The 13,555-nt window shown below is 45.5% G+C and overlaps 1 protein-coding gene across 2 annotated transcripts in view; it reads right to left on the bottom strand.

Annotated features, from left to right (window-relative positions):
• The window catches only part of LOC138739013 (FERM, ARHGEF and pleckstrin domain-containing protein 1-like), a 302,053-nt gene that overhangs the window by 282,523 nt on the left and 5,975 nt on the right, over positions 1-13,555 (bottom strand). For both annotated transcript variants that reach the window (XM_069890341.1, XM_069890340.1), the window contains exon 2: positions 96-303. In XM_069890341.1, the coding sequence (XP_069746442.1) occupies positions 96-278 (183 nt within the window). In that variant the 5' untranslated portion in view covers positions 279-303. The remainder of the gene's footprint in view (positions 1-95; positions 304-13,555) is intronic.

Below are 13,555 nucleotides of genomic sequence, written 5' to 3'. Positions count from 1 at the left end.
TCAGAATCAAATCTAGAAACATCTGGCACAACTAGGGAATGAATAGAAGGGAGAATCCAGCCCCGCAGGGGTGGGGTTGGAGTGTTTGAACTTACCGGAACTTTGTGCACTTCCTGGGTGTCATCCAGCATTTGGACTTTGATGGGGATGAGCTTCCCGGATGGAGAGGAGGGTGGTTTCTGTCCCGGTTCCAAGGTGCTGATTCCGGTGGCCTCCTGTGCTCCCAGCCGGGCTCCGGGAGTCTGAAACTGCTGCCGGGAGTGTTCTGAGTCCACCATGCTTCCAGTTCCGGTGTCTGCCACACTGTGGAAAAAAGAGGCGAGAGTAAGGAGCGTGCTTGCCACGCAGATCTTCAGGGGGATTTGGGAAGGGCACAGTGCCATGGCTTTGCCTGCAACACTCACGCCCCAGATAACCCAGGAACAACTGAGAGGTACGTGAAGACCATATGCCAACAAGGAAAATTATACCACCAAGGTATGTGTCAATCTATTTCTACCATGGATGCTGTCTGACCCATGGAACCCTCCAGCATTTCTTCATCAACACTGGTCGTGACAAAACATTTCACCGCACCCATCACCAATGGAAGAGGCCATGCAGCCCCTCAGCTTGGTGCCAGAGTTTCTGCCTCATGCCAGCCTCCCCCAAACCCCACTTTCTCTGTTGTGCATTCATGCAGTTTGATGGTTTCTCACCTCAACCACTCCTGCTTGGAGTTGCAGAGTCAGATGGATGTCACACGGGAACAGGGACCATGTGGAAAAAGCTTGCACCCACAGAGCTCCATTAAATCTTTTGCCTTTCGCTTTCAATCCACATTCTCCAGTTTTGGACTCCCCCTACCCTGGGAAAAAATACTATCTGCCTGTAATCATAAACCCACTCCTCAAAATCCTTTTCTCCAGACACAGTTGCAGTATTATGTTCAGTCCTGGTTGGCTCGGTACAGGAAGGATGTAGATTCTTTAGAGATGATGCAGAAGAGATCTACCATGATGCGGCATGAATTGGAGAACATGTCTTATGGTGCAAGGCTGACAGGGTGCTTTTCTCTTCAGAGAGACAGAGGAACACAAGATTATGAGGGGCTTAGACAGCCAGCACCTTTTCCCTTGGGCGACAATAGGAGGCACCAAAGGAATCTGTTTAAGGTGAGTGGAGGCAACTTTAGCGGACACAGAGCGGAGGGTACCTGGAATGCAGTACTGGGGTTAGTGGTAGAGGCTGGTACAATAGGGAGATTTAAGACCCTTCAATAGGCCCATAGATGCAAGATTAGATTGTTGTGGAGTTGGCTTTCATGGTTTAGCACAACACTGTGGGCTGAAGGATTTGCACTGTGTGCTGCAATATTCTGTTCGAAAACAGCCCCAGCGAACTGAATCTCACCTCACAACTCCAGACTTCTTGTCCCAGTAACGTCTTTGAGAATCCTTTAGTCATTCCTCGTGTGAAAGAAATACTCAAGGCCCCTTATGCTCTTCTACCAATCTTCTTCTCTGGTCATTTATCTATCAGTGGGATATTTTTTATCTCTCTCTCCTTGATCCATAAGAAACCCTAATCCATTTTAACACCTCAAATAAATCCTCCCTGATGCTTCTCCACTCCTTTGGGAACAATCCCCAGCCTCTCCCCAAAACTGAAACAAGAAAGATTCCAACGGGCTTTACCCAAAATCAGATACAAACTCATTGAAATAAGGCAGTCTTTATGGTTTAATGACATCCCTGCTGTAATTTACAGATTTTGATTTAATTTGCTTAAAAACTCAACAATGCTGTTGTTCTGCTACGTGAAGGATTGTCAATGAATTGAGAAAGGATTAAATAACATAATCTCATCAGATCTTCCAGGATAAGATTAAATACATGTGATTTTGCTTTGGTTTTTATAGGTTCTTGTAACATTTTGCTGATTGCAGAGAATCAGTGAGGGAGGGAATGATCAATAGAAAGGCTGGGGCTGCCCTGATACATCCAATAATTTGGGGTTGCAAGAGAACTGGCAGTGAATTCATGGGCACTCGGTGTCTCTGGAAGTACTATTTATTGCTCCTTTTGTTGGGAGTTGCTGGGTCAGAAATACTTTCCAGGCCAACAAAAGTAAAGGCATTTTGTTCATTTATAGAACACAGAACATTACAGTACATTCAGCCCACAAAGTTGGAACAACCTATGCAAACCAACTGCACACCAATCTAATTCTTTCTACCTCACACGCATAACCATTTAGTTTTCTTACATTCATATGCCTATCTAAGAATCTTTTAAATGTCATTGTCATATCAGTCTTCACACGTGCCCCCCCCCCCCCCACCCAACGCCCCTCCCTGGCAATGCATTCCAAGCACCATCTACTAGGTAAAAAAACCTCTGACATTGACCATAAACTTTCCTCCACTCACCTTAAACAAATGTCCTCTGGCATTGAATTTTGCTTTGAGAACATGGTGCTGGCTGTCCACCCTATCTAGCCCTCTCATAATCTTATTTATCTCTATTAAGTTACCTCTCATCCTTGGTCACTCAAAGAGAAAAGCCCAAGCTTAGTCAACCTATGGCATCTTTTCCAATTCATGCAACGGCCCCGTAAATCTCCTCTGCAGCCTCTCTAAAGCATCTACGTCCTTCCTGTAATGATGGAATAATTACTTCGTGTGATCGAACCAGAGTTTTATAAAGCTGCAAAATTACCTCACGACTCAATCCCCTGATTTATGAAAGCCAGCACAACATAGGAACATAGGAAGCAGGAACAGGAGAAGGCCAAAAATGACCCATCAAGCCTGCTCCGCTATTCAATAAGATCATGGCTGATCTAATTTATGACCTAACTCCACCTACCTGCCTTTTCCCCATAACCCCCAATTCCTCTATCATGTAAAAATTAATCTCAATGAAGCAGCCTCAACCACTTCCCTGGATAGAGAATTCCAAACATTCACTACTCTCTGGGAAAAACTAGTTTTCCTCATCTCTGTCCTAAATCTACTCCCCCGAATCTTGAGACTGTGTCCTCTCATCTTAGTTTCTGCGGCCAGCTCAAAAAACCTTCCTACATCTATCCTATCCATATCCTTCATAATTCTATATGTTTCTATAAGATCTCCTCTCATTCTTCGGAACTCGAGCGAATACAATCCTAGACGATTTAATCTTTCATCATGTCAACCCCTTCATCCCAGGGATCAACCTAGTAAACCTCCTCTGGACTGTCTCCAAAACCAGTATATCCTTCCTCAAATATGGAGACCAGATCTGGACACAGTACTCCAGGTGTGGTCTCACCAGTACCTTATACAATTGCAACATTACCTCCCTACTCCTGAATTCAATTCCTCTAGCGATGAAGGCCAACATTCCATTTGCCTTCTTAATACCCTGCTGCACCTGCAACCTGACTTTTTGCGATTCATGCACAAGCACTCCCAAGTCCCTCAGCACAACAGCATGCTGTAGTTTTTCACCCTTTAAATAATATTCAGCTTTTATTTTTCTTGCCAAAGTGGATATTTTCACACTTACTAACATTGTACTCCATCTGTCAGACCTTTGGCCACTTGCCCAGCTTAATTATATCCCTCTGCAGACTCTCCATATCCTCATAATTTGCTCTTTCACTCAATTTGGTGTCATCCGTAAACTTGGCTACACCACATTTTGTCCCCTCTTCCAAGTCATCAATGTAAATGGTGAACAGTTGTGGGCCTAACACCAACCCCTGTGGCACTCCACTTACTACTCTCTGCCAACCTGAAAAACTCCCACTTATCTCTCTGCCTCCTGTCAGACAACCAATTTTCAATCCAGGCCAATATACTTCCCTGGACTCCTCTTTCCTGTAACTTACTGATAAGTCTCTTGTGCGGCATCTTATCAAACGCTTTCTGGAAATCCAAAGATACAACATCAACCTGTTCCCCTCTATCAACCGCACCCATTATATCCTCAAAGAATCCTAACAAGTTTATCAAACAAGATCTTCCCTTTCTAAAACCATGCTGCGTCTGCCTGATTGAACCCTCATGTTCCAAAAGTTTCACTATTTCATCTTTAATGACGGCTTCAAGCATTTTTCCAACTACAGACGTCAAGCTAATTGGCCGATAATTTCCAGTCTTCTGCCTACATCCCTTCTTAAAAAGTGGCGTGACATTTGCTGTCTTCCAGTCTGCTGGGACCTGCCCAGAATCCAAGAAATTTTGGTATATGACCACCAATGCATCAACTATAACTTCTGCCTTTTGCTTCAGAACCCTTGGATGCATATCATCAGGACCAGGTGATTTGTCTGGCTTTAGTCCCATTAGTTTCTCCATCACTACTTCCTTTGTAACAACTATTTTATCAAGGTCTTCCCCAACATTCGCATCCTTAACTCCGCACTTGGGCATGCTGGACGTGTCTTCCACCGTGAAGACTGACACAAAATATTTGTTCAATGCCTCGGCCATTTCCTCATTTTTTTCCTACCAGTTTTCCTTTCTTATCCCCCAAGAGTCCTATGTCAACTCTGGCCATCCTCTTCCGTTTTATATATTTATAAAATTTTTTGCTTTCTGTTTTTATATTTTGTGCCAATTTACTTTCATAATCCTTTTTCCCATTTCTTATTACCCTCTTTCTAACCCCTTGTTGTCTCTTAAAGTTATCCCAATCTTCCAGTTTCCCACTGCTCTTTGCAGCTTTGTACACCTGCACCTTCAATTTTATACTTTCCTTTATTTCCTTTGTTAACCACGGTTGATTTTTCCCTCTCTTCCTGCCCTTTTTTCTGACATACGTCCTCCTAACCACCCCATGCACTGAGAATCTTGAATCTTTAAAAGCAGAACTTGAAAGAGGTACAGGAAAGTTTTCTTGAAAATCTTAGGGAGCCACAGATGGGTAAACAGATCATCATTCCTCACTGTCCAGCACTGGTTACTATGACCTGATACTTCCAGCTTTCCCATGGGAACTGAGTGCCCTGCAGAACAGTAAACCCTCAATTAACAACATAAAACAAATGGAGATCATCAAATTGCCAATTATGGGAGCTTGCTGTGCACCAGCTGCTGTATTACCCACATGACAGAGTATCCACTTTTCATTGAGCACACAGTGTTTTGGAAGGGATAATTTCAACATGATGTTTTGGGTGGAACCTCTGCCTTCTCCACCTCCCCACAATGACCTACTCCCTCATCCCTATTCTGTTCATCCAGGTTCAACTCAAAGACCCAGAGGAGGCCTCTTGATCCCTTAAGCTAGCTTGCCCTGTCATTCAACACAATCATGGCTGAACTAATGTTATCCTCGACTCTGTATCTCCAGCCATGCCGGGAAATGCTGAATCGATTGCCACCTTCAAAACACTCCATGACCATGATTCCACAGCACAGGGTGCAGCAGGTGGTGCCAATTACCACCGTACTGGAACAGTGGGTTAACCTTGAACTCTGATGCAGTCTATGTAGTGTTCCCATCCAGCACATGCAGACCCTAGAGCTGAATTTATCCATGCCCACCAATATGGAATTCTGGGCTTATCCCAATTGCCTACACTTGGTCAGAGTCCCTCCAAGCCCTTCCCATCCATTTATCTGTCCAAATGCCTTTTGAATATGATACCTTCTACAGTTTCCTCTGGCAGCCCATTTGAGATAAGGTGCACCCTCTGAATGGAAAAATTCCCTCAGTTTCCTCCTCTCAACTTAAACCTAGACCATCTCGTTCTCAAATCATCTGCCCTAGGAAATAGTCTCTGAGCATTTACTTTATCCATGCCCCTCATGATTTTGTGAACCTCTATAAGATCACCCCTCAGCCTCCTAAACTCGAGAGAATAAAGGCACAGTTGATCCGACCTCTCCCGAAAAGCCCCCCCAGACCCAGGAACATCCTTGTGAGTCTCTCCTGCACCCCTTCCCGCTTATGGATATCCCTCCAGCGGCGGGGTGACCAGAACTGCACACAATTCTCCAAGTATGGTCTCACTGCCTTGTGCAGCGGGATCATGAGGTCCCAACTTTAATACTCTATGCCCTGACCAATGAAGCCAAGCACCTTCTTCCTCACTCTGTACACCTGAGTAGATGTTTTTAATACTTTGTGCTAATTTATAATCCATCTTTCTTTAATGCTCACTTGGTGTCCTTTTTCAGTTTTTTTCCTGTTTCCCCAAACAGTAGGTGACATTGTATGTATGAGCTTTTAACTTGATGCCTTCCTTCATTTCCTTTGTTATTCAAAGCTGGCTGTCACTACCCTTACAATTCAGCACTGTGAAAACTCTCTTTGGAAGTCATCCACTGTTCCACCAAATAGCCTGTTTTAATCTCCCTTGTTTAGGCACAAGACATTGGTTTTAGATCAAACTATTGCACCCTCCATCTGCATGAAAAAGGAACAGTTTGAAGTCTTGCCTCTGGTCTAACTGTTGCCATGTTCTCTGGTTTGCACTTGACCAGCTCTAAGGTGCCCGCTGGTTTGTTTCACCATGCGAATGACCAGAAAATGGGGTGCAGTGTGTACATGTCCTGGTCCAAAGCTGCCAAATTCCCTCCAGAAACCTTGCCAGCACACCATTGATGGCCCGAAGGAAAATTCTGCCCCAGGGCGGCAAGGATGGCGAAGAGGTTAGCACGACACCTTCACAGTGCCAGCAATCCGAACTGGGGTTCGAATCCCGTGCTGTCTGTAAGGAGCTTATACATTCTCCCCGTGTCTGCGTGGGTTTTCCCCGGGGGCTCCTGTTTCCTCCCACCGTTCAAAAATTACCAGGGATGTAAGTTAATTGGGCAGCGTGGAATTGTGGGCCGAAATGGCCTGTTACCGTGCTGTATGTCTAAATAAAAATAATTTTAAAATGTTGACTGGCTTAGCAAAGGAGGAAAATCCCTGGAGACACATAGATGCTGGAACTCAGCGAGTCGAGGAGCATCCGTGGGTGAGGGTGGTTAATGTTTCAGGCCAGAACTCTTCATCAAGACTGCCATTTTTTTTGTGCGGAGAAACAGCAGGGTAACAGGCCCTTCCAGCTCATGAGCACATATTTCTCAAATACACCCATGTGGCCAATATCAACCTAGCAACCCTATCAGTCTTTAAAACATGGGAGGAAACCAATGCACGTCACAGGGAGAACGTACAAACTACAGGCATCAGTGGATTTGAACCAGGGTCACTGGTGCTGTCCATGCTATCTACTTTGCTAATCACACCTGCCAAAATCTTGATTCGAGATGAAGGGCTCCAAATCCAAAATGTTGACCATTCTTCCTCTCTCACTGATGCTGATCAACTCATTGAGCTCCTCCAGTCACTTGTTCTTGTTTGTAGGGGAATTTTTAGTTCTGGCAGGTGCTTGTTTTTGTAAGAGTTTTCAGATGTTACAAGCCTGGACTTTGAGTTTACAGCTCTGAGACAGCTCAACGATCCATGAAGCAGCATCAGGGACAGTATCAACCCCTTTGAACCTTCCCGGCAGCTCAATCAGTTCACGGCTGACCTTCTGCCTCCGCACTTTCCTCCTGCATTCTCTCCAATTCCCTCCACATCGAAGCATCTTTAGCTCTGACTTGTATACACTCAGAGATCCAAACCTCCACTGCCCCCAATGAAGAAATTTCCTCTCATCTCTGCTGAGTGGCCTTCTCCTTATTTGTAGTCTGTATCTCAAGTATGGACACAGAGGCCCGGAGAATTCCCCGCAAGCTGCCCAACATCAAGCCACTGAAGAAAAATTCATGTTGCAATGAGGTCACCTCTCTTTCTTCTAAACATGGGACCCACCCACCCATCTCTCCTCCTGAATTTCTACCCTCCCCCTCCATCTGAGGGTTGTGATGGCGCATTCCATTCTGCCAAGCTGAATGTCCCCATTCCGTACACACTTGATGATCTGGCCCAGTACACCCACCGAAGGGGATGAGAAAGAAGTTCTCCCCACGTTTACTGCAGCATGAAGGGACAGAAGTGCAGGGGAGTTAATTGGGAGGGATGGTCATTGGGCAAGGCAGACCCTGTACTTGCTAGGGGGAACATCTCATTGTTGTCCATTTTTTTTTTTAATTTAAATTCAATATGGGTTCCAAAACCTTGTTTTCAGTTTAAACAATTTGCATTTATATAGAATCTGCTACATTTCTTCAGAGATGTATTAGCAGGCTTTCTGCCTCACAAAATCTGACCTTCACGACATGCAGGGAACAAGGACGGACTTTTGGCGCAGGCAGCCAGCAGCTTGGCAGAATTGGATTGCATCCAGCGTAATAATCAGCGTCCAAGTCACACTTCACTGAGTCTTTGTTCCTAAGCTAATCTGAATACTCCAATTTATTTCAATATATGGCTCGCTTACTAAAAGAATCATTCTCTTACAACTTTAGACAGTTTGCAAGTCTGACATCCACACCTACCAGTTGGATGGGTTCCAAGATGTAGTCTTTCCCTCCAGGATGCTGCCAAACACACTCTGCTGGGGGAACCCAATGGGAAGAGAAGTAGTGGGAGAAAGGGGGTTTTGAGCTGAGACTCTTCATCAGGACCACTTGATGTCTCCCACTGATGCTGCTTGACCCACCGACTTCCTCCAGCAGAGTTCCTTTGGCTTCAGATACCGGCATCTACAGTATCCTGTGTGTCTGCTGCCATTTGGTCAATGTCACTGATGCTCTCGTCCGCAAGCGGCAGTCAGGTCAATCTCACTGCACTGTTCATTTCCCTCAGCCAATAGGGGCTACATTCACTCCTGCTGGGCCAATGGTCGAGGGTTCCTGAACCATTCTAGATCTGAAGACTGCCTTGTCTTTTTTTTTAAATGAGACATTAAATCGAGACCCTGCGTACTCTTTCTGATTTTGTTTTATTTTGCACCATTTAGTGTACTACATAAAGGTTGACTTGCCTGGATAGCACACAAAACAAGGATTTTTCCTGCATTTCAGTACACATGTAAAGAAGACCCAACCATGTAGATGCGGGTGGGGGGGGAACACATTAAGCTAAGATGCCGGGCCCTGAGGCTTCTTCTCCCTACCATCCTCCTTGGAGGACAAACGATGAACTCTGAGCCAGATTACAACATCAGAGAGATATCAGGGAGTGATGCGCTTCACAGAAATTTGGTTAAATGAGGACATTCTGGACATGGAGCTACAGCCCATGGGCTACACCCTCCACCACGCTGCCTGGCCACCAGCATCAGGAAAAAAGCAGGGGAGGCGAGGTTTGTGCCATCATCAATTCATCGTGGTGTACATATGTCTCAATGCTTCTCCCCCAACCTGGAACATCTAGCAATCAAGTGTCGTATATTCTACCTGTCAAGGGAGTTCACCACAATCATCATGGTCGCGGTGCAGATTCCACCCCAGTCCAACAAGGCTGGTTCTGGAAGGACTAGGCACCGTGATTAGAAGCCACGAGACAGAACATCCTGATGCCTTCCTGATCATTGTAGGGGACTTCAATCAGGCCACCTGAAGAAGAGTGCTATGGTGATTGGGAATTGTTGGTTAGGCAAGTGGATAGGACTGCTTTGTGAGCAAAATCAAGACCCCCAGGATGGTATGTTGCCGCCCAGGTTTCAGGTTCAGGGATGTCTCTGATCGAGTTCACAGCACTCTGGAGGGGAAGGGTGAGCAGCCAGATGTTGTCGCTCATGTGGGGACCAATGACATGGATAGGAGTAGTGACAAGGTCCTGAAGAGGGAATATAGGGAGTTAGGAAAGAAGTTAAAAAGTAGGACCTCAGGGGTGGTGATCTCACGGTTAATGCCTGTGCCACGTGCCAGAGAGGGTAGGAATTGAAAGTTGTGGCAGATGAATGTGTGGCTGAAGTGTTGGGGCAGGGGTTCAGATTTGTGGATCATTGGGATCTCTTCTGGGGAAGGTCTGACCTGTATAAAAGGGACAGGCTGCACCTGAACTGCTGAACTGGAAAGGGACCAATATCCTGGCAGACAGGTTTGCTAGAGCTGTTGGGGGGGGGGGGGGGGGGGGGGTTTAAATTAGTTTGGCAGGGGGGTGGGAACCAGAATGTGAGAGCAGAGATTAGTGTAGAAGGACAAAAGCATGATGCTATGTGCTCCGAGTGAGGAAGGACAGGCATAAAGGTCGTCAGTTCAAGGGGTTGAAATGTGTCTATTTCAACACTGAGTATTAGGAATAAAGAGGATGAACTCAGAGCCTGGATCAGTATGTGGAACTACGATGTTGTGGCCGTTACTGAAACTTGGGTGGAGGAAGGACAAGATTGGTTGATGCAGGTACCAGTGTTTAAGATGTGAGGTAAAGGGCAGGGGGTGGGGGGGGGGGGGGGGGGCTAGGTGAGAGGGGAGTAGCATTGCTGGTCAGGGATAATATCCAGCTATAGAAAGGGAGGTCGCTGCAGAGGGAGGGTCCACTGAGTCAGTGTGGACGGAAGTCAGAAATAGGAAGGGAGCAATCACTGCTCTGGGATTAGCCTATAGACACCAAAGAGCAGATAAGCAGGCAGATTTTGGAATGGTGCAGGAAAGGCAGGGTTGTAGTTATGGGTGATTTAAACGTCTCTAATATTGACTGGCACCTCCTGACTGCAAGAGGGATAGATGGGGCTGAATTTTCAGGTGTGGTCAAGAAGGATTCCTGACACAGTATGAGGACCAGCCAACAAGAGGAGAGGCTGCACTGGATCTGGTTCTGAAGGATGAACCTGGTCAGGTGGTGGACCTCTCAGTAGGGGAGCATTTTGGAGAGAGTGACCACAACACCCTGAGTTTTAGCATAGCTATGAATAAGAATAAAAGCAGAAAAAATGGGAAAGTATTTCATCGGGAAAGGGATAATTACAATGGGATGAGGCAGGAACTAGCGAGAGTAAATTAGAAACAGATGTTCAAGGATGAAAAGATGTTTGGAGAAGGGAACAGTGGTTGAGGAAGCTGATCAAGAGGAAGAAGGAAGCATACATTAGATATAGGAAGCAGGAAACAGGAAGGTATCAACTATATGGTAGTTTAAAATGGACAGGAGAGCTGGAAGGGGACATGAGAAGGCCTTGGCTTGTAGGATTAAGGAGAACCCCAAGGCATTCATGCGTATGTGAAGAACAGAAGGATAACAAGAACGAAGGCAGGGGCCACTAAAGGATAAGGGAAGCAACATGTGCTTGGAGGCAGAGGAGGTTGGGGAGGTCCTAAATTAATACTTGGTATTCACATCAGAAAAGGACCTTGATCAGGGTGAGGCCAGAACAGAACAGGCCTGTGTGCTGGACAATGTGGAGATTATGGAAGTGTTGGATCTTCTTAAACACATCAAGATTGATGTCCCTCCCTGGGGTCAGACACGATATACCTCAGATTGCTGTGGGAAGTGAGAACAGTAGTGATGATCTTTGAGCTCTCTTTGGCCACAAGGGAGGTGATGGACGATTGGAGAATGGCAAACTTAGTTCCCTTGTTTAACAAAGGTAAGGGAGAATCCTGGGATTATAGTGGTGTCCAAATTATTGGAGAGGATTTTTAAGGAAAGGATCTATGAGCATTTGGAGAAGTGCAGTCTACTCAAGGATGGTCAGCGTGGCTTTGTGAAGGGAAGGTCGTGCCTCACAAGCCTAATTGAGCTTTTTGAGGAGGTAACAAAAGAAATTGATGAGGGGTGGGGTGATTGATATGGTCTACATGGACTTTACAAGGCATTTGACAAGGTCCCCATGAGAGACATGTTCAAAAAGTCATGAGGCATGGAACCTTGCTGTGTGGATAAAAAATTGGTTTGTATGTAGAAAGCAGAGAGTAGTAGTGGAGGGAAAGTATTCTGTCTGGAGGTCAGTGACTAGTGGAGTGTCACAGGGATCTGTTCCGGGACCCCTGCTCTTTGTAATTTTTATAAATGACTTGGTTAAAGAGGCAGAAGGATTGGTCAGTAGGTTTGCAGATGACACGAAGGTTGGAGGAGTTGTGGATGGAGCTGAAGGTTGTCGAAGGTTACAAGAGGATATAGACAGGATGCAGAGATGGGCGGAGAAGTGGCAGATGGCGTTCAATCTGGATAAGTGTGAGATGATGCATTTTTTCAAACCAGAAGGCTGAGTACAGGATTAATGGTCGGCATCCCTCAAGGTTGCCACCAGTGACAGATCTAGGTAAAATTGGGCTTACGTGTCGCACTGAAATTGCGCATCCCTCTGTTTAAAAAAAAATTGCTCATAAAGTTGACATTTGGGCGATTTTCAGGCACAATTGGGCTGGTGCTAACCACTACACCAATTGTGCTGCCTGACATATCCTTGTAAATTTCACATATAGTGTTGCAATTTATTACAAGTGAACCAGTGGTCCATCCCCTCCCCCTCCTCTTGCCCCCACCAGCTCCCCCTCTCACTAACAGAACCCTCGATGCGAACCACGCCGCACCACATTAAGGTTTATTATTCCCAGTCGCCAAAGTGGGACGCTCCAGACTCCAGCCCGTGTTGAAGCGACCCAAGCCTCATGTTCATTACCTGCCGTTCCCAGCTGGAAGCTGCAGCCTCTGCAGGAAAAATTGCCGTCTCCCTCACCCATAATCCCCCAAGCAGCTGGAACTGCTCTGCATTTCCCTGGCTCTAGCTGAGCAGTTCCAGCTACATGGGGGATTATGGGTAACGGATGGGTAATAGGCATTGCTCAGTTTACCCATGTCCAGGGATATGTGAACATTTCAATTCAAAAATAAAAATCACAGACAGAATCCTTTGGATTCTAAAATACAACTTTTTTTGTCTTTTCAATTCTATGCTCTTGCCTCTAATGTACACACTTTTGATTAGGAATGCACCTTAACAATCTGTTCACTCACAAGATAAACCATGGTTGTATGTGCAATACTTAACCATGTGAAAATACATTTTTAAAAATTGCTTTGCACCAGTATAGATTACTACTTGTCATAAAAATCAGCTGCTGGTGCTCTCACTCAGAAACACTGGAAATGAGAAGTGACAACCAACAACCCTCCCTCCCCCCACCACCCCACACACAGCCAGCAACATGGGCAGTCTAGAAACACAAAGCTACAACATAGGCCATTCAACCCCTCTAGTTTGTGCCAACCATCTCCCTAGTCCCACTGACCTGCTCGCATTCCATAACTCTCCAGGCCTCTCTCATACATGTACCTATCCAATTTATTCTTAAAACACCAACTCGGGAGCAGGCCATTTTAGATTGGGTATTATGCAATGATAAGGGGCTAATCAGCAATTTTGTTGTGCGAGGCCCTTTGGGTAGGAGCAATCACAATATGATCGAATTCTCACTCGACATGGAGAGTGATGAAATTAAAACTGAGACTAAGGTCCTGAATTTAAATAAAGGGAATTATGATGGTATGAGACGGGAGTTGAGTAAGATTGATTGGGTGGTGTTTATGGGGAAGTTGAATGTGGATAGACAATGGAAAGCATTCACAGATCTAATGGAGAAATTGCAAAAATCGTTTATACCGGTTTGGCATAAAAATAAACCAAAAAAGGTGACTCAACCGTGGATAACAAGGGAAATTAGAGACAGCATTGGGTCTAAAGAGAAAGCATATCT

The sequence above is a fragment of the Narcine bancroftii genome, chromosome 7 (genome assembly GCF_036971445.1).
Source record: "Narcine bancroftii isolate sNarBan1 chromosome 7, sNarBan1.hap1, whole genome shotgun sequence".
Lineage (NCBI taxonomy): Eukaryota > Metazoa > Chordata > Chondrichthyes > Torpediniformes > Narcinidae > Narcine > Narcine bancroftii.
This window is presented reverse-complemented; position numbering and strand designations above follow the sequence as displayed.